The sequence below is a fragment of the Chiloscyllium plagiosum genome, unplaced genomic scaffold (genome assembly GCF_037043375.1).
Source record: "Chiloscyllium plagiosum isolate Xiang-an unplaced genomic scaffold, Cpla_swu_hap1 HiC_scaffold_4, whole genome shotgun sequence".
Lineage (NCBI taxonomy): Eukaryota > Metazoa > Chordata > Chondrichthyes > Orectolobiformes > Hemiscylliidae > Chiloscyllium > Chiloscyllium plagiosum.
In genome coordinates, this window is record NW_028270142.1 from 41,735,538 (window position 1) to 41,762,449 (window position 26,912).

The window sequence follows — 26,912 nt, forward strand, 5'->3', positions numbered from 1 at the left end:
TGAGGGATAGATATTGGCTATGACAGTGGATACAAAACATTTATTCCTCTGAAATAATGCCCTGAAATCTTTTGCATCTACCTTAGCTCATGGAGCTTTGGGTTTGTGTCTCATCCGAAAGATGGTAGCTTCAACAGTGCAGCACCCCTTAAATGGCAGAGAACCTTGCCAAAGGCAATAATGTCAGCAACGGAGGCAAAGCTAGCATTTACAGTGTACAGAGTAAATTCTGCATATCGATGTAGTGTTGAAGTGAAAAGCGTTACTTCTTTCCCAGCACTAAAATCAATAAATCTTTGCAACTTAAGCAAAAGGAACCACTTGTCGTCAGTTATTAATTGTATATTTTCCCTCTCAGAGTGACAACCCTGATTCCACTTCTTCGTTTTCCATTTCTAATACAGCAAAATAGAACACTCTTCAAATCCAGTTTCTATAGAATTCTCCTCTCCGATTTTCAAACATCTAATATTTTTTATAAATGATGATCATGAAAGTGATCAGACTGCATTATTTGCCAGTTTTACATTATGAATTCCCGTAACATTTCTCTCTGCTTCACTTTTCTCTTTCAAGATATTCCTTATGTGGCTTAGTTGTCAGGTTTTGTTTCCGAGCACTTCTACGAAGTGTATTGGAACATTTTCTTTTGTTGAAGGTGTTAACTCCCTAATTATTGTTTCCTGGCCGAGGAGGAGGCTAAACCCAGAAAAGCCTTGTTTCTTTAATAATGATAAAACCAAGGCAACGACTAAAAATCAATCTCATCATTTCATTCATTACAAATGAAGTGATTTTTTTCCAAAATACAAGAAAATAATGCCTTGTGATAAAATTATATTGATGTTACATTTTTGTTTCATAGCTGGTAAAACCAAGCTGCTCAAATCAGCTCCTTTCAGCTGAATATCCCTCCTTCAATAATAATGTTTGAGCCCTCATCCACATACCAACAATTCAAACAGAGACTGACTCCATTGCACACTGCAACAGCAGTTTTTGGAGTCATTTGGTTTCATACAATCCTGAAGCCTCACTTTTTCTACCCCTCATTAATGGGACACGATCATCTCAGATTAACAACTGTTCCATTTATGACTTACCTAAGATAACAAATATACCCCAAAATGCCAAATGTTTCAGTGTCCATCACAGAGATCAAAATTTTACAAAATACTATCTTTATGTTACATAATAATATGAAGCACAGCTAAGAGACACATTTCCCAAAGACAATATATACACAGTAAAAAATAGAATCCATTCTTAAAAATGCAACTGGTTTCTGACTTCTCAGCTGATTAACAGCATAAGCTGCAGGTCAGTGGATAGCACTCTCACCTGAGTCAGAAGCTTATGGGATCAAGTACCACTCCAGACACTTGAGCTCAAAAATAAACATTCATTGAAGCATCCATTCAGTACTGTACAATGCCAAAGGTCCCATATTTCAAATGAAATTTTAAACCAATTTTTATCTGCCCTCTGATGGTCAGAAATCATAGCATGCAATGCTAAATGAGGGTGGAGGAGCTCTTCCATGGCTCCTGGCCAATATTTAGCCCTCTAGCATCTGATCATCACTTTGCATATGTAAACTGACTACAGTTACCCCAAATTATAAGTGGATACATCTCAAAAATGACTCCAAAGCAATTTATGAAAATGTCTGGAACCTGAAAAAGGCAACATGGAAATGCAAGTTTTCCTTTCAAAAAGCCTCATCCATACTTTTGTTACTTCCAGATTTGACTATGTCAACGTTCTCTTGGCCAGCATCTCATTCTGCACAAACGTGGCCTTATTTTAAACATTTTTTTCTTCATTCACTAGGGTATGGCCATCAACGTCAAGGCCAACATGCGTTGCCCATCCCTAACTGCTCTTCAACTGAATGGCTTGCTCAGCTCGTCAGAAGGCAGTTAAGAGTCAACCACATCAGCTGAGCAATCACAGACCAGTCACTTTAACTTCAATGAACAGGAAATGGTCATTAGGAATAGAAATACGGTCACAAGGATAAATGTGGATTGATTCAGATGAGTCAGTGCGAAATTGTTAAGGAAAACTTGTACCTAACTAACGTGGAGCTTTTTTTGAAACGACAAGACGTAGTTGCTGAGGGCAAGGCTGTTGGTGCGATGTAGATGCCTTTCCAAAATGCCAAATCAGTGCCACAGGTTTGTGAGGAAAATTATAGGTCATGGAAGAAAAAGGAAAGTCGCAACACAAATACAAAATAGGCCTCGGGTGGAAGCAGAGTAATGGTTCATGGATATTTTCTGTGCTGGAACTTCCTGGGATGAGTATTGGGGCCATTGCTTTGCTGAAATACATAAATGGTTTAGATATAGGTGTGCAGGAGACAATTCTAAAATGTGCTCAGGATACAAAACTTGGCAGAATTATAAACGGTGACAAGGACAGCATAGAGCTTCAAGAGGAGTTAACATATTGATGAAATTAGTGGATGGGTTGCAGATGAAGCTCAATGAGGACACGTGAAGTAATGCATTTTGGTACAAGGAACCAGGGCAGGCATAATTAAAAGAGAACTATTCTGAATGAAGAGACACCCAATATATATGCAAGTCATGAAAGGTGACAGGACAGGTAGAAAGAGCTGTTACTGAAGTTTACAGTAAACTAGGTTTCACAAATACGGGAATAAAGTACTACACCATAAGGTGGTTCTGCTCAACTTACATAAAAATTGATAAAACATAGGTAGAGTATTTTGTACAGTGTTGGATGCCAGACTACAAAGAGGATGTGATTGCATTGGTGAGCATGCAGCAAGTTTTATATGCACGATTCCAGAGACTCTCGAGATAGGAGGGAATTTGGGACTGTTTTCCTTTCAGAGGTGGAAGGGATTTGATGCAAGTTTTCCAAATTATGAGGGGTCTGCACGGCGGGAAAAATCATTCCCATTTGCAAACAGACTTAGAACCAAAAGGCACAGTTTTAGTGTTTTGTAAATGCAAGGCAAGAAAGAAATATTTTCATATAGGAAGTACAATAGAATGCACTGCCTAGAAGTGTGGATTAGGCAGGTTCAACTGAGACATTCAAACCACGTTTAGTAATTATTTAAACAGAAAAAAAAATGTGTACATTTCTGAGCAAAAGGTAGGAAATTGGCAGTAAGTCAAGATGCTCAGGGCCAACACAGACACAATGAGTGGAATGGCTTCCTTATGCACCATTACAATTCTACAGTTCAGTGGCTCTGGAGTCAAACATAAACCAGATTGAGTATGGATGTTACATTTCTTTCTAGAGGGAAAACCAATGAATTTTTTGACAATTTTATGCTCACCACTACTGAGAACAACCTCACATTCCAGATTTATTAATTGAAATTAAATTCAACCAGCTGTCATGATGGGGTTTGAACTTGTGTCTCCACAGCATTAACCTGGTCCTCCAGATTACTAATCTAGTGATATCATCTGCTCATACATCAACTTACATCAAGTTCCATTTTTACATCATTCTTGTACTTACTGCCCTTCGTAGGCATTGGGTGCACAAATGTTTTGCTTTTAAAGCCTGCATCCTCATATTCAAATTACTCCATTGCCTCACCCTTTCCCCATCTCTGATATATATTATTACATTATATTCCCTACAGTGTGGAAACAGACCCTTCAGCCCAACAAGTCCACACCGATGCTCCGAAGAGTAACCCACCCAGACCCATTTCCCTCTGACTAATGCACCTAACACTATGGGCAATTTAGCATGAACAATTCACCTGACCTGCACATCTTTGTGACTGTGGGAGGAAACCAGAGCACCTGGAGGAAACCCACACAGACACAGGGAGAATGCCATCTAGCCAGATAACTGCTGTGGAGAACTGAGTTCTTGTAATTCTGGTCTTGGTCATTTCTATTGCCTTTATTTCATTAATGCATCCAAACTATTAAAACCTAAACCCTATAATTCCAAAAATCTTTCTTAAATCCATCCCACTCTCATCTTTCTTTGAAAAATGTCCTTAAAATCAACGCAGTCAAGCAAGATTGAAGCCTTCACAGACACTTATTCTTGAACCTTAGTTTAGCCTCAGTCTTTTGCGAGGACTCCTGTCAAATTGGTATCAAAACATTAGACAGAAGCTTGGAAAAGAGAAGGAGAAAGCCATTAGGACACTTGACAAAGGCGAAAGTGAGGACTGCAGATGCTGGAGATCACAGTCAAGATTAGAGTGGCGCTGAAAAACCACAACAGGTCAGGCAGCATCCGAGGAGTAGGAAAATAGACGTTTCGGGCAAAGGCCCTTCATCAGGAATGAGGCAGGGAGCTTCCAAGGTGGAGAGAGAAATGGGAGGGGTGTGGGTCTAGGGAGAAGGTAGGTAAGAGTAAGCAGATGTGGCTTTGTAGCGAGTCCATTGTTCACTATGATCATGGTTGATCTTTCAACTCACTAACCGATTTACATTCCCTTAGATACCATGAGCCATCAGAACTCTAGCTCCTTCTTGAAAACATTCAATGCTTTGGCATCAATCACAGAATCACCACACACTGGATGAGTACATTTCTCCACTTATACCTAAAAGGTCTACAACATAGCCTTATACTGTGGCCTCTGGGTGTGGACTCCTTGGTCATCGGGAACATCCCGCATTTTCTTTGTTGAGTCCTGTCATTGTTAGATTCCCTCCATAGCCAAAACATCTTTCTTCAGATAAGGAGGCCAAAACTGTACGCAGTGCTCTGGACCAATAGAAGTTATGGCCATTTATAGAAGGATGCAGATGAAAGTAGGAGGCTGAAAACACAGCAAGCCAATTTCGATTTTTTAAACTTGGTGGGAATTGCGATTAGGTAGAGTTTCATGCCAGCAGAGGTTTTAGTTTCACTGTTTCACAGCCTGCTTTCTCTTAAGATAGAGAGTGAAAGTGAGAATAACAAAGCAGAATCTGATTTTAATCACATGACTAATTTCATCAGGTGGGAGAGAAGGGTGAGAAAAGCCAATCAGCATTGCTTCAGGGTTTCTCCAATCAGAAATCATGCATAGAGACAGGAAACCTTTTAAAACAGGGAGATATCCCATCAACAGGAAGCAGATGTCCAAATGAGGAACAGACAAAGATACAAACACTTCACTTGCCGACATCAAACACACTATTCCAAACAACGGAGTAAACCAATCTTCACAAACTAGTAAGCATGGTTGGTATTTACATCAAGGAAACTAACAAATTTAAACTTCATCAAAAGCACAATCTGCTTTTCATACAAGTGAAGGCAACTAAATTCTATCACACAGATGTTATTGCATGTTGACACAGAATAACTCTGCAAAATTCACAAACTCCACTCAATGTGGGAGGGGAAAGCTAGGTTATGATTCTCATACATGCTTAAAATCCAAGTTCAGTGCATTTGACAAAGTGGGTCATTCATTCTCAGTGATCATGGAGAAGAAATCATAAGGAAAGGAAGGTTTCAAAAAAAATAACATAGGGGCTTTTTATGTCATTTCAGATCCAAAAAGGTGTTCCTTTATTTTCTGTTACTATTCCTTATGAGACGCACATGTATAAAATCATCAGTATACTTCAAAATAGGGTACGTCATCATACACTAATCAACAATCTTTTGTAGGAGGACAAAAAAAAGCACAGTGACGATAGACAACTGAGGAAATCCAGTGGTCAAGTCATTGACTCAGAGTACATGGGAGAAAAGGACACCTGCTTTTGATCATGAAGGAACTTTCTGACAGAAAAATAACTTCAATTTTTATGCACTTTTTTTGGTTATTAATTTGTTTGTTGGGAAACTAAAAGATCTAATGCTCACAAAGTTTCCAAACATTAACAAATTATGTTTCACAATAATAAGACCTACTGTACAAACAGGACCAGCCAGGTCTCCTTCATAGACTAAGAACTGAAAGAACTATGGATCTTGTAAATCAGAAACAAAAACAGAAGTTACTGAAAAAGCTCAGCAGGTCTGGCAGTATCTGTGCAGAGAGATCAGAGTTAATGTTTCAGGTCCAGTGACCCTCCCTCAGACCTGTTGAGCTTTTCCAGCAACTTCTGTTTTTGCTCCTCAATAAACTGCTCTGGCCCATAACACTAATTCTAGGTTGTTTCTCCAAAGTATTTCCAGAGAAGCCAATGACAAAAAGTTTAAGGTTAGACAAAGAAACTATTTGGCAACACAAACAGGAAAAATGTTATTAAGTAATACCCAATGCAATGTCCATATTGTTCCCAACCTGGAAGTTGAACATACTGACCTCATTATTTAACTCCCTTTATGAATGTTGAATCTGTTTGTTACTTTTCAATTCCCCTTCAACAGCATTTACAGAGTTCTGAAAACATCAACCAAAATGTAATTTCCTCCTTACAATTCTTGGGGATGAACAGAAACATCCTTTTTGGCCTGGGTGCACTGATACTTGGCAATGTCAGAATGTTACAATACAGGAGGCTATTCCACTCATAATAATGCTTATGATGGCTGTTTGAAATAGCTATTCAATTGCGTTCCATTCTTTCCCAAAGTTCTATAAATTCTATCCCAAGTGTTCATTCAATTTCCTTTGCGAACTTTTGTATCCACCACACTTTCAGACACAACTTAATCACAATCTCTCCAACTTACTGCCAAGTTTCTTAAAAACTTGCTACATATGGTTGCCAATTCTCTTGCTAGAAGTTTCTCCTACTTAATACTTAATTCCCACAATTCTGAATGTCTGTATTAAATATCCCCTCAAATTTCTCCACTTTAGGAATATCATCTAGTTTTTACATAGCACCTTGTTTACTAAACCGTGTGATGGAATATGCTTCACAGAAGCTTACAAAAGTTTTTAAAAGACTAGATCTCATTTCTCCCTCCTGCATACACAAACATTTTAGTCAAAAGGCACTGGAGGTGATCCCTTTGAGTAAAAACACATTACCATTTTGTTAGCAGCAACCCACTCAATGCATTTATCCCAAGCTCACTGATAAGTCAGTAGTAAGATCAGTTTGATTTCAGTTAATTCAACTTTAATAAGCATAGAAGTGGCTTTTTGAATATCATAGGCCAAGCATACAAACAAAACCTCCAGACAACCAAAAGCGCAGACAAAAATAAGCAAGTAATTTTCTTTACCAACAGAGTACTGAAAGAAACTGGAGAAATTAACCATCAGTGACACACTCCTGAAGGCAAATTAGAAAAAGTCTGCAACAGGGAAGACATCTTATAATTTGAACAGGATTCATCCACACCACGCACTGCAGTAGGCGTTTAGGACTCATGTGGTCTACATTAGAAGCTTCCCACATCTCCACGATAGAACATAGATTAACTAAAGGCCAATCAATCCCTTTGGGCAATCAGATATGTAAGCCATGTGCATACATTCACACTGCCTAAAGATGATGGGCAATTAATTTTAAACTGCAGAAGCTCAACACACCAAAGGATTTCACAATACTGCCCCTGCCGCCACCACCTCCTTCCCACCCCCCAAGTTACTCCTTCAGAAATCGTCAGAAAAGTTGCTCAAACCGTTCTTTTCGTCTTATGTTTTAAAAGAAAGAAAGCTTCCTTCTTGAAATTTTACATTACAACCTCTCCCTCAGCAAGTAAAATGTTTTGAATCATTATTGCAAGAAAAGTTCCATAAAACACACTAAGCACACAACAACAATCTATATGCTTGCGGAAATGAACAATCATTCAGAATATCCATGATTAAAGAAATTTTAATCTCTCCAATCATAATGAAGTCACAATGATCAAATCTTCAAAAACTTCACAATTTGTTATATTATATTTTATTTTATTTAAGTCATTCACAGATGTGAATTTTACAGCTTTTATTGCCATTCCTAATCACCCTTCAAGTGGCATACCAGCTTCCTGAACTGTAATAGATCAAGAAGCTGAAGTTCGAAGGGTGAGGTCCAGGATTTTTAGCCCAGGATGAAGCAGTGTCAATGTAGTTTCAAGTTAGGATATTAAATGATCTAGAACAGGGTTGGAAATAATAGAATTGTTGTCCTGTCTTTCTAGACATCCCTAGATGGTTTTCAAGAAGCTTTAGTGTGTTGCTGCAGTAATTATTGTAAATGGAACACACTGAGCTCAATGTCTGTCAGCGTTGAACGAAGTCAGCTGCAGTATCAAATAAAGGATTACTTTGCTCTGGAAGCTAAAAGTTTGGGTGTTGATCGAGCCCTACTGATCCACACTTGTGCAAAGTATTCAACCAAATATCTGAAGTTGTGAACTCTGCAGTACATAATTCACCTCCTGGTTCTGCAAAATCTGTCTACCATCTACAGAACACAAATCACGAGTGTGATGGAATATGCCACTTGCCAGACTGAATAAGGCTCCAACACCATCCAGAATGAAACAGACTGCTCAAATGGCAATTCATCCACCACCTTCAACATGCACTCCTTCAAGCACCATGGCACGGTGGCATTAGGGTAAATCATCCACAAGATATGCTACAGCAATTCAGCATGGCTCCTTCAAAAGCACTTTCCAAACCAGTGACCTTTACCAACTCTAGAAACAAATGCAGCAGTTGTATGGGAGTGCCATTACCTCCAAGTTATTTTCCTAACCATGTGCCATTCTGATTTGGAACTAATCTGCCTGCAGTGTTTACAAGAATCCGCTTTCTTTATTTTGGGGGGGAGGGGGGGCCTATAAAATGAAAAGGAAAGGAAAGTTGAGTGCTATAATTAAAATATCAGAATAGCTTTGCAAATTAAAAATGAAATGCTGCATGTTGCTCAGCTGCTCAACACCATTTGGCTTTTTGAGGGCAGTGAGAGGGAGAGATCAAAACTGAGCATAACCCAAAACTCAGTAAACTAAATTCTATCTGACAACAGCCCTCTAATTAGTTGAGCAAGACAGAGTTGAAATGTAACAGGAGCATGAAAAGAAACTTCCTGAGAATGCAAACAGAAGGTATTCATCTCTCCCTCTCCACGTGCAGAAAAAGACAGAAAAACCAAGGAAGCATAAATTAAGTCTAAAACAAAAAAAAGGTCCAAGTCCACCTGATCAATCTTCAAATCAAAGAAGTAGCAACATCCTACAGAAAAGTGTGTCATCCTTTCAAAAATTAAAAGGTTAGTGAGAAAAAACAACTTTCCATTCTATGGTCTACTTCCAACCTCCCAAATTTTGTTTACACTACCCATAATCTTTTTTCCGAACAGAAGAACTAGGAGCAGGAATAGACAATTCAGCCCCTTGAGCCTGCTCGAAAATTCAATATGATTGTGGCTGATTTCACCTTGGTCTCAACTACATTTCCCTGCCCAATCTCTTGAATAACCTTACAACCCATTAATTATTAGAAATCCATGTATCTCCTCCTCAAATTAACTCCGGCATCCACCAGTAAATTTCGAAGATTCACAACCCATTGAGAGAAATCATTTCTCTTCATTTGTGTTTTAAAACTACTACTCCTTATTCTAAGACCACGATCTCTAATTCTAGATCACCCCACAAGAGGGAACATCCTTTCTATGCATCATTTGTCAATTCCATTTAGCATTTTATATACCTCAATTAAAACTCTGCATTCTTCAAAACTCTAGGATATTTTATAAACCATTTGTTTTGTATTAATCATGATTGAACATGTGCATATTTGAAGTTGAGAAGTTGCATTTCTCCAGAGTAGCAGTCATAGAATCCCTACAGTGTGGAAGAGGCCATTCGGCCCATTGAACCCACACTGCTCTTCCAAAGACCATCCCAGGTAGACCCCTCCCCCCACCCTATCCCCTTAACCCTGCATTTCCAATCACTAAACCACCGAGCCTGCAACCTCTGGACACTATGGGCAATTGGTCATTTTGATGGTCTCATTGGAATTTTATACATTGATACATTTTGTGACAGCTTCTGAATTAGTGGGGCACAATCATCAGCACACTCTTCCCAGTTAGGTTGTGGCAGCGTCACTGACTCAAAATCCTGAAACTCCTTAACAACAATTCGGGCAGAGAGACACCAAATGGACTGAAGTGGTTCTCAAGGTCAATTAGGGATGAACAACAAATGCTGTCTCTGTCACAATGTCACCTTTGCGTGGGATGTGCAATCTGGTCTTTTGCTGTATGGAAGCTGCAAAGGCTTTAAGGTGTCAGGAATGCACCACCCAAACAATATCTGGCCTCTGATTAGATTCTGTACCCAAAATAGTTGAGTGGCTGGGTGACAGGGACACCCAGTCCTGGTTTTTGTTTTTAAATTCTCATAAATACAGTCAACACTGGCTAGGCCAGCATTTATTGCCTCTCCCTAATTGCGCTCAAGGTGGTAATGGTGAGCTACCCTCTTTCACTACAGCAATCCTTGGTGTGTAGGTACACTATAGTACTTTTGGGAATGGAATTCAAACTCAGTGAAGGAGCAACAAATAGTTAAAAGTCAGGGTACTGTGTGGTTTGGAGGTAATTTCTTGTGGTGGTACTTTCATGCATCTGCTGCCCTTGCTCTTCAAATAGGTAGAGGGCGCAGATTTCAAAGATGCCGACAAAGTCACCTTGCTGAGTTGCTGCTGCAGAACAAAGGAGCAGGAGTAAGCATGTTTCACTATTCAGTTAAGTTCACAGATGATCTAGTGATGGTCTCAGCTACACTTTGCGTCTACCACACCCTGCCCAAAAAATGTGAACCTTTGATTCTGCATGAATCTATCAATACATCTACAAACTCAGGCAGTGATAACTGAATCCCATAACAGAATTTTAAAAACTTTTAAGTACTTGAGGACTAAGACTAGACGCAATTCTTTTTCCTTTTTTAAATAAATACTTGTTGAAACTATAAAATATAGTTTCTTACTCTATTCCTCTATTATTTAAAGATTTTCCTTGATGTTACTTACAATCTGTTGAAACTGCTGATCAACCACTAATCTTTGCAGAATTGCAGTGCTGCTTTCAAGTTGATACTATCCTTAACTCCTTTACTTAACTCCTTAACTCCACAAATGGTGCATCTGTTTCAAGGAACCTGGTTTTCGCACTGTGACATTAAACACATTCTTAAAAAGCTTGCAACAGCAATCTACTGTCCTGAATTTTCCAAATTCACTCTGCCTTTGTGCAATTATATTTCCCTTCTCCACTGAAATTTAACCAGAAACGTAGGATCACTGTCACATAGAAATCCCTTGACTAGGAGGTCACCAATCTATCTCACTGCTCACTGTGCAAAGTAACCTGCTCTCAGGTTGGCTCTAGACAATACCGCTTGAAGAAATTGTTCCTGATATACTGGATTGAATCATTGCCTAGGCTGTTGATCTAGTGCCCAATCCACATACAATTATAAGTTATTTTATGATTATTGAAGTAGCTAACTTGCAAGCCCCATCCTTTTCTTTTCTGTACACTCTAGCTTACTGAAGGTAATATATTTTTATTGAACCAAGATGAAGAATGAGAACATGATACTGTTTGGACATTTTAGATGGTGAATTCTGGGAGTTTTGTTCAAGAGTAATTACTAAAATCAGAAGACTAATGTGAGCTATTAGCCAATTTCAGGCAAGTCAAGTAACTTCGTAAAGCAGGCAAGCAAAGCTTTAAAGAAAAGTACCACTGATTGAGCTGGTCGGATCCTAAAGGACAAACTGGTAGATTGGATCAAAGCAGCTAGTGAGGGAATCACGATGATGGAAAAACACACTTGACCTCATCCTTACTAATCTGCCGGTCGCAGATGCATCTGTCCCTGCATCTGCCAAAGTGACGACCACACACTCCCTACGGAGATGAAGTCCTGCCTTCACATTGAGAATAACCTCAATTGTGTTGTATGGTGTTATCACCTTGCTAAATGGGACAGATTTCAAACAGATCTAGCATCTCAAGACTGGGCATCCATGAGGTACAATGAGCATCAACAGTAGCAGGATTGTACTCCAGCATACTCTGCAACCTCATGGCCCAGTATAACGACCACTCAACCATTACCATCAAACCAGGGGATCAACGCTGGTTATATGCAAAGTGCAAGAGGGCATACCAGGAAATGCACCGAGCATACCTGAAAATGAGGTGTCAACCTGGTGAAGCTACCAACCTGGAATACTTTTGTGCCAAATGGCAAGAGCAGGAAGTGAAAGACAGGGCTAAATGATCCCATAAAAAACAGATTAGATTTAAGCAGTCCTGCCACATCCAGTCGTGAATGGTGGTGGACAATCAAACAAACAACACACTGGAGGAGGCGGCTGCACAAATACCCCCAATGGTGGAAGAGCCCAGCACATTAGTGCAACAACAAAGGCTGAAACATTTGCAGCAATCTTTGGCCAAAACTGCCGAGTGGATAATCCATCTCAGCCTCCTCAGTGGTCATCAGCATTACAGATACCAGTCTTCAACCAATTTGTTTCACTCCAAGTGAAATCAAAAAACAGTTGGAGACACTGGTTATTGCAAAGGCAATGGATCCTAACATTCCAGGAATAGTACTCCAGAACTTGGCTCTCCCCTCGCCAAACTGTTCCAGTACACACTGGAATCTATTCAACAATGTGGAAAATTGCACAGCTATGTCCTGTATATAAAAAAACAGGACAAATCCATCAGTCTATTCTCGAACATCAGTCAAGAGATGGAAGATTCCATCATCAGTTCTATCAAGCAGGCAAAAGTGAGGACTGCAGATGCTGGAAACCAGAGTTTAGATCAGAGTGGTGCTGGAAAAGCACAGCAGGTCAGGCAGCATCCGAGCAGCAGGAAAATCGACGTTTCGGGCAAAAGCCCTTCATCAGGAATGAGGAACCGATCCTTCCAGTTAATGTGCTAAAGTACTGTAGTGCACCTACACTCCAAAGATTGCTGTAGTGAAAGAGGGCAGCTCACCATTACCACCTTGAGCGCAATTAGGGAGAGGCAATAAATGCTGGCCTAGCAAGTGTTGACTGTATCATATGAGAATTTAAAAACAAAAACCAGGACTGGGTGTCCCTGTCACCCAACAGCACACAAAGGTGAACAAAGCAGTCTTTTAAAAAGGAAAATATTCCCAAGTATGTTGACACTTCTCTTGCAGCATTTTGTTTTCTTTAGCTTGGGGATATTTACAGGATAGAAAACATAGTTTCCTTACCACTGACATAAGGCCCATCGACATGTAATCTCCCAGAATATCTCCGCTGCCCTTCCTTTAAACAAAGGAACAAATCGGGCTATTCTCCAATTCTCCAGGATCTCTTCTATGACTAAGGAGGATACAAAGATTGCAGAGAAAGCCCGCGCAATTTCTTCTCCTGTCCCCCTAGCATAGATCCCATCAGGTCCTGAGGACTTGTCAACCTTAATTCTTTTTAAAACATCCAGCACCACCACCTCTTTTATATTGGCATGCCCTGGAATATCAACATACTACTCTCGAGACTCACCATCTACCATGTCTTTCTCCTTTCGGAATCCCAACACAAAGTATTTGTTAAGGACCTCACCTACTTCCTCCAGCTCCACACAAATTCCCACCTTTGAGTTGCGTGGATCTACCCTTTCCCTAGCTACCCCCTTGTGTATAATATAATGCCTTGGGCTTTTCCTCAATCCTGTTTGCAAAAGACATTTCATGGTCTCTTTTAGTCCTCCTAATTCCTTGTTTAAGTTTTTTCCTGTTATTGTTATATTCTTTGAGGGTTTTTGTCTGTTTTCAGTTTCCTAGACCTTACATATGCCTCCTTTCTCATTTTGACTAAGCTCTCAATTTCCCTTGTACTCCAAGGTTCGAATTTAATGGTTTGATTTGTTTACAGGCTCTCATACTCAAACTCCACTTTGCTGGCAAGAAATTAAACTGCAGATACTCGAAGTAAAAATCACTACAACATTGATTAACATAATATTTGCTGTATCACTCTTGGCTGGATTTTAATACAATTCAATATATGAGATAGGAAGTGGCTTGGCCAATTTAAGTTTTTCAGTTGCTGGGTGAAATGCACCTGTGTAAAACTAGAGAACAAGTCCATAACGTGTAAAGAACGAGAACAATTTTCAGCCTTCATAAGAAATAGGAGCACAAGTAGGCCATTCGGCCCCTTGAGCTATGTCATGGTTGATCAGACTGTGATTTTGAATTAACTTTGCTGCCTACCCTCCTTAACATTCATCACTCTGGAGACTAGACTCAGTCTTGAACATGTTCATTGAGCCTGCCTCCACTGATGTCCGGGGACAAGAATGACAGCCCCCTTCGATGATGGTGCTTCCATTAATTAACTGTTAAATTCAGTTATGCGCACAGTTTAACAAGTGAAAGCAGTGTGGGTTTAAGGTACTCACTGTGCCTGGTAAAGGAAGAGGTCAATGATATTGTCTCTGCCTTTAGGGTGATTGAAGAATACAAACAGAGACCAGTGGATTAACCATGTCCTCTGCTGAAGGGATTGGAGTGGTGAACTGACGGACTAAGAAAAAAAAGAAACAAACTTTTAATCTGCAGGGTAAAATTTACTGCAAAGCTCCATGTGCACTAAACATATAGAATATACAAAGCATAGTGATGAATTCTTCTGAAATTTGACAAAGGATCACTTTACTTCAGGTTAACCAAATTGAATGGTTGAGCAAAAGAGTGCAATGTATTCAAAAGGAGCCTACATTGTTATCAATGGTTTCCTTGAGTCGTGTTAGGTCCTCCATAGCAGCTTCCCAGTTCTGCATCAGAATTTCTGATGCTAGCTTGCCCCAGAGTGAACTCAGGGCATTCCGGTCTGTCGAAGGAACCTGTTGAAACAGAAAGAAAATATATTAAATTTATTAAGCTCAATCCACTGAACTTGTTGCCTTACCAGAACTAGTGAGGTGTTTCAAACAGTCGCTGATATACAGAAACTACCTGTAGCGAGCACTGGAAAAAGCCCAAATGGCTTGGTTTAATAATGTAGCATTATGGCTTGGGAGTTACAAGTTAATTCTGGTCAATCAGTTAAAAATCAATCAAATATGAACCAGCCTGCTGGAATTAATTCTGCATCCTCAGATTGCAAACTGCACATGACAGCCTTGGAGTGCAGGTTCATAGCTCCTTGAAAGTGGAGTCACAGGTAGATAGGATAGTGAAGAAAAAATTTGGTATGCTTGCCTTAATTGGTCAGTGCACAGGGTATAGAAGTTGAGAGGTCATGTTGCAGTCATGTTAAGCCACTGTGTGCAATTCTGGTCTCCCCTCTATAGGAAGGATGTTGTGAAACTTGAAAGGGTTCAGACAAGATTTACATAGATGTTGCCAGGATTGGAGGATTTGAGGTACAGGGAGAGGATGCGTAGGCTGGGGCTGTTTTCCCTGGAGTATTGGAGGCTGAGGGGTGTGAGGTTCATAAAATCATGATGGGCATGGTTAGGTTAAACAGAAAAGGTCTTTTCCGTGGGGTGGGGGAGTCTAGAAATAGAGGGCATAGGTTTAGAGTGAGAGGAGAAAACTTTATAAGGGATCTAAGGGGCAATATTTTCATGCAGAAGGTGGTGCATGTACGGACTAAGCTGCCAGAGGAAGTGGTGGAGGCTGGTACAGTTAAAACATTTAAAAGGCACCTTGATGGGTATATTAATACGAAGGGTTCAGAGGGATATAGGCCAAGTGCTGACAAATGGAACTAGACTAGTTTAGGATATCTGGATGGCATTGAGGAGTTGGACTGAAAGATCTGTTTCCATGCTAAATGACTATGACAGGACAGTTATTTATTGGTTTAAAAAAACAAACTTCTACAAGAATCTTATTAAACTTTTGCTCATTAATGGTTGCAGCCTTCTAACGAAGCACTGTTTCTATGGAATTTGCTTCTAACAAATTGAAACCTTGCATGTGTATCTGTTCCTTAAATATTTGTTCCCTAAATACCTGACATTGCCCGTTCTCTGTAAATAAGTAACTGACTACTTCAGCACAGTGTGAAATGGAGCAAACGCTACACATGTGCATGTCTGTGTAACATACAAAATTAAAAAAAAAGGGAACTTGCAAAGTAAAAAGAGTGGTTGCTCACTTCCAGCCAAACACTGGTGCATTTATCTTTCTGGTATTTAGGCATCAAGGCAGAACTGGTAAATACTGCTTTGTACTGTAAAGATTGTTTTTATTGTTTGCATTTGAAGCAAAGTGTGTGAGGGGATTCTGTAGTCAGAGGTACAGACAGACGTTTCTGTGGCCAGCAGAAAAAAAGCAGAATGGTGTGTTGTTTCCCTGGAGCCAGGATCAAGGATGTCTCACAGAGGGTGCAGAATGTTCTCACGGGGGAGAGGGGCCAGCAGGAGGTCATTGTCCATACTGGAACCAACGACATTGGAAGGGAAAAGGTTGAGACCCTGAAGGGAGATTACAGTTAGACAGAAATTTAAAAAGGAGGTCCTCAAGGGTAGTAATATCTGGATTACTCCCAGTGCTACGAGCTATGAGGGCAGGAATAGGAGGATAGAGCAGATGAATGCATGACTGAGGAGCTGGTGTATGGGAGAAGGATTCACATTTTTGAATCATTGGAATTTCTTTTGGGGTAGAAGTGACCTGTACAAGGACGGATTGCATCTAAATTGGAAGGGGACTAATATACTGGCAGGGAAATTTGCTATAACTGCTTGGGAGGATTTAAACTAGTAAGGTGGCAGGGTGGGACCAAGGGAGATAGTGAGGAAAAAGATCGATCTGAAATGGGTATAGCTGAGAACAGAAGTGAGTCAAACAAACAGTCAGGACAGGCAGGGACAAGGTAGACTAATAAATTGAACTACATCTATTTCAATGCAAGGGGCCTAACAGGGAAGGCAAATTAACTCAGGGCATGGTTTGGAACATGGGACTGGGATATCATAGCAATTATGGAAACATGGCTCAGGGATGGGCAGGACTGGCAGCTTAATGTTCCAGGAAACAAATGCTACAGGAAGGAAAGAAAGGGAGGCAAGAGAGGAGGGGGAGTGACATTTTTGATAAGGGATAGCATTACAGCTGAGCTGAGGGAGGATATTCCTGGAAACACACCCAGGGAAGTTATTTGGGTGGAACTGAGAAATAAGAAAGGGATGATCACCTTATTGGGATTGTATTATAGACCCCCCCCAATAGTCAGAGGGAAATTGAGAAACAAACTTGTAAGGAGATCTCAGCTATCTGTAAGAATAATAGGGTAGTTATGGTAGGGGATTTTAACTTTACAAACATCGACTGGGACTGCCATAGTGTCAAAGGTTTAGATGGAGAGGAATTTGTTAAGTGTGTACAAGACAATTTTCTGATTCAGTATGTGGATGTACCTACTAGAGAAGGTGCAAAACTTGACCTACTCTTGGGAAATAAGTCAGGGCAGGTGACTGAGGTGTCAGTGGGGGAGCATTTTGGGGCCAGCAACCATGATTCTATTTGTTTTAAAATAGTGATGGAAAAGGATAGACCAGATCTAAAAGTTGAAGTTCTAAATTGAATAAAGGCCAATTTTGACGGTATTAGGCAAGAACTTTCGAAAGTTGATTGGGGGCAGATGTTCGCAGATAAAGGGATGGCTGGAAAATGGGAACCTTCAGAAATGAGATAACGAGAATCCAGAGAAAGTATATTCCTGTCAGGGTGAAAGGAAAGGCTGGTAGGTATACGGAATGCTGGATGACTAAAGAAATTGAGGGTTTGGTGAAGAAAAAGGAGGAAGCATATGTAAGGTTATAGACAGGATAGATCGAGTGAATTCTTCAAAGAGTATAAACGAAGTAGGAGTATACTTAAGAGGGAAATCAGGAGGGCAAAACGGGGACATGAGATAGCTTTGGCAAATAGAATTAAGGAGAATCCAAAGGGTTTTTACAAACATATTAAGGACAACAGGGTAACTAGGGAGAGAATAGGGCCCCTCAAAGATCAGCAAGGTGGCCTTTGTGTGGAGCCACAGAAAATGGGGGAGATACTAAATGAATATTTTGCATCAGGAGTTACTGTGGAAAAGGATATGGAAGATATAGACTGTAGGGAATTAGGTGGTGACATCTTGCAAAATGTCCAGATTACAGAGGAGGAAGTGCTGCATGTCTTGAAATGGTTAAAGATGGATAAATCCCCAGGACCTGATCAGGTGTACTCGAGAACTCTGTGGGAAGCCAGAGAAGTGATTGCTGGGCCTCTTGCTGAGATATTTGTATCATCGATAGTCACAGGTGAGGTGCCGGAAGACTGGAGGTTGGCAAACGTGGTGCTACTGTTTAAGAAGGGCGGTAAAGACAAGCTAGGGAACTATAGACCGGTGAGCCGAATCTCGGTGTTGGGCAAGTTGTTGGAGGGAATCCTGAGGGACAGGAGGTACATGTATTTGGAAAGGCAAGGACTGATTCGGGATAGTCAACATGGCTTTGTGCATGGGAAATCATATCTCAAACTTGATTGAGTTTTTTTGAAGAAGTAACAAAGAAGATTGATGAGGGCAGAGCAGTGGATGTGATCTATATGGACTTCAGTAAGGCGTTTGTTAAGGTTCCCCATGGGAGACTGATTAGCAAGGTTAGATCTCATGGAATACAGGGAGAACTAGCCACTTGGATACAGAATTGGCTCAAAGGTAGAAGACAGAGGGTGGTGGTGGAGGGTTGTTTTTCAGACTGGAGGGCTGTGACCAGTGGAGTGCCACAAGGATCGGTGCTGGGTCCTCTACTTTGTTATTTACATAAATGATTTGGATGCGAGCATAAGAGATACAGTTAGTAAGTTTGAAGATGACACCAAAATTGGAGGTGTCGTGGACAACGAAGAGGGTTACCTCAGATTACAACAGGATCTGGACCAGATGGGCCAATGGGCTGAGAAGTGGCAGATGGAGTTTAATTCAGATAAATGCGAGGTGCTGCATTTTGGGAAAGCAAATCTTAGCAGGACTTATACACTTAATGGTAAGGTCCTAGGGAGTGTTGCTGAACAAAGAGACCTTGGAGTGCAGGTTCATAGCTCCTTGAAAGTGGAGTTGCAGGTAGATAGGATAGTGAAGAAGGCGTTTGGTATGCTTTCCTTTATTGGTCAGAGTATTGAGTTGGGAGGTCATGTTGTGGCTGTACAGGACATTGGTTAGGCCACTGTTGGAATATTGTGTGCAATTCTAGTCTCCTTCCTATCGGAAAGATGTTGTGAAACTTGAAAGGGTTCAGAAAAGATTTACAAGGATATTGCCAGGGTGGGAGAAGTTGAGCTATGGGGAGAGGCTGAACAGGCTGGGGCTGTTTTCCCTGGAGCGTCGGAGGCTGAGGGGTGACCTTATAGAGGTTTACAAAATTATGAGGAGCTTGGATAGGATAAATAGGCAAAAGAGTCCAGAACTAGAGGGCATAGGTTTAGGGTGATAGGGGAAAGATATAACAGAGACCTAAGGGGCAACTTTTTCATGCAGAGGGTGGTACGTGTATGGAATGAGCTGCCAGAGGAAGTGGTGGAGGCTGGTACAATTGCAACATTTAAGAGGCATTTGGATGGGTATATGAATAGGAAGGGTTTGGAGGGATATGGGCCGGGTGCTGGCAGGTGGGACTAGATTGGGTTGGGATATCCGGTCGGCATGGACGGGTTGGACCAAAGGGTCTGTTTCCATGCTGTACATGTCTATGACTCTAATTATCTACAAGTAGATTGCTTCCCACTTCATAACTTTAAACACAAGTAGATGGAGGTCAAACAATTCTATTACAACAGAATTGATGCATAGCTGATTTTCAGTGGCTATGTGCAAACATGTTTCAAAGATCACAGCTTGCAGTATTTTCTTAGCCACTGGAGTGTGTTGGGTCTAGATTTGTGGACAGTGTGAAAACAGGAAGACTTTGGATCGTTTGGACAATTTCTGGATTAAACAGTTTTTTCACTAAGGGAAAAGGGAAATCATGAGATTTCAAATCCACTGTTTACCGAGGCCGAGATGCACCTGATGATTACAAGTAGTCAAATGGCTTTAGGAACAGCTAATCAAAGCTTTTAAGGAGATAAGGGATGGGGTTTATTACATTTAAATAGTGGTCAACCTGGCTTTGGAAGAGACTATGGGCATTAGTGCTGATGGTTGCCCAACAGTTCCTTCTACTCTTGGTTTTAGTTTCAAAATCGTATGGACGAAGGAAGAAAGCCTCCAAAGTCTGCAACAAAGCTGCAAGCTTCTCTCTCCCTCTCCTGGTGGAAGTATTCCAGAACCTCAAACTTTACACATCTCAGTATTTTGACCATGTTTTAAACTTTGAGAAAGCGAACAGTGTTACAACGCAGAGGTCGAACCCCTCTGTTAATTAAAACCAAACACCCAGAAAAGCTCTCCTTCCAATCTGATAAAATGTGAATGAGTGATAGACAACTCCTAATTTCCACCATTTAAAGAAAAATAACAATTTATTTTCCTAACTCTAATAGTGAACATGAAACAAAACATTATTCACAAATCCAAGCCCCCTTTCCTTCAGTACTTACTATTTGACCCCAACTATGAAAATGCTGCTCCAATGTCATCATTATTAAACATTACATTAACTTAGTCTCAAGACCGCATAGTCTTGTCGGCATTCTTCAACCTTCCAGCTGATGATCTCCCTGGGTAGTCTTCCTTCTTTTTACTGCAAGTATGTTTTCCATGAAAAGGTACTTTTGATAGACAGTGTTCTCTAATTTCTTTAAGAGCAAGATGCTCGATGGGCAGTTAGCTCTCCGGCAGTTCCTTGGCTGATTGATGGCAGTTGTTCTCTCGGACCAATTTTTAAAATGCCCGTGTGTTTTTATAACCCCAACATCATATCATCTCATTGCTGTCAAAACAAGAAATTCAAACTCGATTGGGGTTCAGTTCCCTGGGCATGCTTTAAACTAATTGGTTAAATTTGAATTGCTGTTAAAACAGCAACCAAAACTCAGGTATCCATTTAACAGCCATTTGCTACACGTATCTATTTTGGAACAGCTCATTCTCCCAGCCTTTCCATTCAGGCAGCTGAGCCTGCACTTGAAGTTTACTTCAAATTCAGAAAACACTTTCTATTTTAAAGTGAACGCATATGCTTTCAACTTCATCACAACTGCAAACACTAAGGACTTAGAATCAGCTTGGTTACCATCCAAATCGATGTGTGTATGGAAGATCTTCCACAGTTCTGCGGCTGTCAACCATTCAGTTCCAACAATAGGAAATCCAATGGCCTGAGAATCTGTCAAAATCTCTCCTTTGCTTTTCATAATATTGGCTGATGAGTGTGGTTTCTTTTGGCCTTTCTAAACTATCATTTCTGCAGAGTCAGGATGTTTCTCACGATGTGCTAACATGTTTGCCTTGTGATTAGAAGGGGCAAAGAGTGTGGTGCCAGTCAGGCAGCATTCAAGGAGCAGGAAAGTGGATGTTTCAAACATAAGGTCTTCTTCAGAGAGGGGAGAAATGTGATAGAAAGATGAAGATGGGGGTGAAGGTGATAGGAGAAAGTGAGGTCTGCAGATGCTGGAGATCAGAGTCAAGAATGTGATGCTGGAAAAGCACAGCAGGTCAGGCAGCATCTGAGGAGGAGAATCGACGTTTTGGGCCAGAGCTCTTCATCAAGAACGAGTGAAGGTGATAGGTCCACTCCGACAGGTGGGAAGGAACATGGGACAGATAGGAGAGTTCAAGAGGGCGGTGCCGAGTTGGAAGGTTAGATCTGGGATACGGTGGGGGGGGGGGGGGGGGGGGGGGGGAGGGGAAATGGGAAAACTGGTGAAATCTACATTGATCCCATGTGATTGGAGGGTCCCAAAGTGGAAGGTGAGGCGTTCTTCCCCCAGGCGTCAGGTGGCTAGAGTATGGCAGTGGAGGAGGCCAAGGACTTGAATGTCCTTGGCAGAGTGGGATGGGGGAGTTAAAGTGGTCAGCCACAGGCGGTGGAATTGTTTAGTGTGTGTGCATCCTACAGATGTTCTCTAAAACATTCCGCAAGTTGGCATCCTGTCTCTCCAACATACAGGAGACCATATCGAAAGCAATGGACACTGTAGATGACATGTGTGGAAGTACAGGTAAATCTCTGCTGGATATGGAAGGATCCTTTGGGGCCTTGGACGGAGTTGAGGAGGCAGGTGTGGGCACAGGTTTCGCACTCCTTTTGGAGGTAGTGAAAAGATGCTGGAGAGTGGGTTGTTGGGGGGTGTGGACCTAACAAGGGAGTCGCAGAGGGAATGGTTTCTCGGGAACGCAGATAGGGGTGGGGAGGGAAATACATCCTTGGTGGTGGGGTCTATTTGTAGTTGGTGGAAATTGCAGAGGATGATGTGACGTGTCCGGAGGTTGGTGGGGTGCAAGGTGAAGACTAGGGGTCTGTCCTTGTTGTAATTGGAGGGGTGGGCTGCAAGGGCAGAGGTACGGGAAGTGGAGGAGTTGCACTAGAGGGCATCGTCAACCATATGAGAGGGGAAATTGTGGTATTCAAAGGAGGTGGGCCTCTGGGATATTCTGTGATTGAACTGGTCCTCCTGGGTGCAGATGCAGTGGAGGTGAAGGAGTTGGGAATAACAGATAGTGTTTTTACAGGAGGCAGAGTGGGAGTTGTCGTCCAGATAGCTGTGGAGTTGGGAGTAAGTGGGTTTGAAGTAGATATCCGTGTTGAGTTGGTTGCCGGAAATGGAGATTGAGGGGTCCAGGAACAGAAGGGAGGTGTCAGAGATGGTCCAGGTGAACTGAGGTTGGAGTGGAAGGTGTTCATAATGCACCTCCTTGGGGGAGCACAAGATGGCACCAATACAATCATCGATGTAGCAGAGAAAAGGTGGAGAATGGTGCCAGTGTAGCTGCAGAAGATGGACTGTTCCACATATCCTATGAAGAGGCAATCACAGCTGGGGCCCATGCGGGTACCCATGGCTACCCCTTTGGTAGGAAGGAAGTTGGAGGATTCGAAGGAGAAACTGCTGAGGGTGTGGACCAGTTCAACCAATCGAATGATCGTGTCAGTGGGAAGGTACTGGTTGGGTTGGCGGGACAGCAAGGAACAGAGGGCTTGGAGACCTTCGTCATGGCGGACGGATGTGTACAGGGACTGTATGTCCATGTGAAGATGAGGCATTGGGGGCCTATGAAAGAAAAGTCATGGAGGAGGAAGAGGGTGTGGGTGGTGTCATAAACGTATATGTGAAGATTCTGGACCAAAGCAGACTGAACGATGTCAAGGTATGCAGACATAAACCGGTGGGGCTGGAACAGGTTGAAAACAGGGGAAGTTGGGTTTGTGAATTTTGGGTAGGAGGTAGAACCCGGCAGTGTGGGGTTCCTGGAGGCTTTTGGTGGATCTCCTGAGGTGATGAGGTCGTGGATGGTCTGGGAGATGATGGTTTGATGATGGAAGGGGAGGTCGTGTTTGCGGGGGCAGTAGAAGGAGTTGTCTGCAAGTTGGTGCTTGGGTTCAATGGTGTAGAGGTCGGTGCGCCAAATTACCACTGCACCCTTCGTGCCTGCTGGTTTGATGGTGAGGTTGGGGTTGGAGCGGAGGAAGTGGAGGCCTGCGCATTGTGAGGGTGAGAGGTTAGAGTGGGTGAGGGGGTTAGACAGGTTAAGGTGGTCAATGTCATGGCAGCAGTTGGAAATGAAGAGATCGAAGGCATGTAACAGACCAGCATGGAGTATCCAGGTGAATGAAGCGTGTTGGAGGTGGGAGAAGGGATCTGCAGAGGGTGGGTGGGAGTCCTGATGGAAAAAGTAAGCACGGAGGTGGAGGTGGCAGAAGAAAAGTTCAATGTCGCAATGTGTGTTGAATTCATTGATCCAGGAGCCTAAAGGGATGAAGGTGAAACCTTTACTGAAGATTGATTGTTCATCCTTAGTGAGGGGGAGGTCTGGGGGATGGTAAAAACATTGCACAGCTGGGAGCTAGGACCTGGAGTGGGGTAGAGTTGGGAGTGGGGGCAGATTAAAAAGGGGATATGGTTCCAACTCTAGATTATAATTTAGATGCCAACTTTTTTGGCCACAATTTTAAAACTCGGCAAAGATAAACTCTTGGCTACTTTGGAAATTGAATCAAAAGTTATACTAATGGTGCAACTTCTGGAGTAGTGGGGCTTGATTACCAGTATTTTCCTCATGTCCCAGTCACAACAAAAACAACAGACTCTCAAACCTGATCAACATCAATAAATTCACAAATAAGAGTAATAGAAGATGATATTTATGGTTTCACCCTTTTCTGATATGGTCTCAACAAAGTTGTTTACATTGTGGAATGTAGATGTTATTCCTTCTCCTAAATTTACTTAACCCACAAAATGGAGATTAAGTCATAATTTGATGCAGAAATTCAAGTTAGAAATCAATTTCCAATGCCTCAGAAATAGAGTTCAAGCTTCAGTTTTCAACTTATTACATTATAAAAATCTGGTCCATTTCCAGCATTGTATTACATCACAGAGGCATTAGCTTCACCCCACCAGAAGCACTGTAAGGTCTCATGTGTCCTATCAGGTGTCATGGCTTTACTGCATTTACTATTTATGCTGACTATACTACTGTAGTTGAAAGTTATTACAGATTATATGAAGAACTTTGCTTTGCCAATGCAGAATCACATTGTGATTTCTTGCAATGGAAAGACACCAGCTGACTGCTCAACAGATCAGTAAACAAGACCCTCTCCTGACCGATGCTTCCCACCAGCTGGCACCTCTCCACCACCCTCCTCTCCCCTCTGTACCTGCTGCTTTAACCAGCTCACCCACCCCTTGTTGCCACTGCTCTCATCAGCTCACTCTCCCACCACCAGCTCTATCCCCCCAGCACCCGCTGCCCTCACACAGTCCCCCACCAGCTCCCCCCCCAGTGCTCTTGCCAGCTCTCCTCCCCAACTCCCACAGCCTTCACCAGTTCCCCCCTCCCCCTGCAGCTCTCACTAACTTTCTCCTGCCTCCAACACCCACTGCTCTCACCTGCTCCCCTCCTCCGTACCCGCTGTTCTCACCAACTCCCCCCCCCCCCCACCCCAGAACCCGCAGCTCTCACCAGCTTGCACCCCCTCCCCCTCAAAGACATCTGGTGCTCTCATCAGCTCCCCCGCCTCTTCCCACCCACTGTTCTCATCAACTCCCTAGTCCATGCACGCGGTGCTCTCATCAGCTCCACTCTCCACACCCGCTGCTCATCAGCTGTCCAGGATCCCCCACCTTGCACATACCAATTGCTCATCAGCTCCCCCACACTCAACTATCCAAGATCATATCTGACTAAGTTATTCGAGTTTTTCCTAAAAGTCTCAACCAGAGTGGATACAGGGGAACTAACAGAAATGTATTTGGATTTCCACAAGGTCAGTGTCAGAGACATGCACAGCATGAAAACAGGCCCTTCTTTCCTTCTTGTCCATGCTGACCAGATGTCCTAAATTCATCTAATCCCATTTGCCAGCATTTGGCCCATATCTCTCTAAACCCTTCCTATTCATATATCCATCGAGATGCCTTGAAAACGTTGTTATTGTACCAGCCTCCACTATCTCCTCTGGCAGCTCACTGAATATACACACCACCCTCTGTATCAAAACATTGCCCCTTAAGTCCCTGTGAAATCTTACCCCTCTCACCTTAAACCTACGCCTTCCAGCTTTGGATTGCCCTACCCTGAGGAAATGACCTTGGCTAGTCATCATATCCAGGCTCCTCAGAACTTTATAAACCTCTAAGGTCCCCTCCCAGCCTCTGATACTCGCAGGTAAATAAGCTTAGCCAGTTCAGACTATGCCTATGGCTCAAATTATTTATACATACCACAAACAGCAAGAGCCCTAGCACTTGTGAAACCTCCATGAACCTCAGTGTGGAACCTCCATGGACACAGGCTTCCAGTCATAAAAATATCCCTCAGCCATCGCCCACTGCCTCCTGGCATTTAGCCAAGTGACCACATTTCCTTGGATCCCATGGGCTCTTGCCTTCGCTATTAGTCTCTCCTATCACGTTATCACAAGTCTTGAAGTCAAAGCAGGCGATGTCAAATGTATTGTCCTCACTTCTTGAAGAATTCAACTTAGTTGGTCAGACATGACCACCCCTTGCCAAAATCCTGTTGACTGCTATTCATGAATCTCTGCCTCTTCAAGTGCAGATTAATTCATAACAACATCATAACTTGGGGCAGAAGGAAGCAATTCAGCTCCTCGAGGCTGCTCTGCCATTCAGTACAAACATGGCTGATCTCATCTGGTCTCAACTCCACTTCCCTGCCCACTCTCCATAATTGTTCAACCCATAACTAATTAAAATCTGCCTATCAATTGCTTAAATTTACTCAATGTCCTATCATCCACCCTACTCCAGGGTACTGAATTCCACAGATTCACTGTCTTTGACAGGAATAATTTCACCTGATCTCGGTTTTAAATCTGCTTCAATTTCCTCTATGGCTGCTTAGTGAATCCATGTTGGATGTCAACCATTAGGATTATGACGGACGTTCACAAGGAAAATGCTGAGAGGATGTTCCCTCTCACTGGAAAGCCTAGGACCAGGGCCTTGTGTCGGACTAATGGGGTGCCAACTGAAGAGTGAGATGAGAAGGAATTTCTTCTCAGGAGGTGGAATGCCTTTGGAACACATTGCCACAGAGAGCTGTGGGGGCAGAGTCCTTTTGGTAAACTTAAGGCTGAGATAAATAGATTCTTGACTAGTAGGGGAATCAAGACTTTATAGGGAAAAGCAGGAAAATGGACATACGGAATGCAACATCAGCGATGACCCTATCAAATGGCAAAACAGCCTTATGGTCTTTCAAGCATTGCACGAGTCCGAGGCTACATCACCAACAGAATCTTTCTGCTCCCTCTCATTAACTGGAAAATTTGCAGAAGACTTGCATTTTTAGAATTTCTCTTGTACTCTGAGGACAAGGAAGTATCTTCGAGAAGTAATCATGAGAAACG

General features: G+C 42.1%; 1 protein-coding gene across 1 annotated transcript in view; it reads right to left on the reverse strand.

The window, feature by feature from the left end:
• LOC122549252 (eukaryotic translation initiation factor 3 subunit E) overlaps nucleotides 1–26,912 on the reverse strand; it is a 156,995-nt gene that overhangs the window by 95,950 nt on the left and 34,133 nt on the right. Inside the window, exons 6-7 of the mRNA XM_043688743.2 lie at nucleotides 14,652–14,777; nucleotides 14,334–14,458 (exon numbers count right to left, since the gene is read on the reverse strand). Of these exons, the coding sequence (XP_043544678.1) occupies nucleotides 14,334–14,458; nucleotides 14,652–14,777 (251 nt within the window). The remainder of the gene's footprint in view (nucleotides 1–14,333; nucleotides 14,459–14,651; nucleotides 14,778–26,912) is intronic.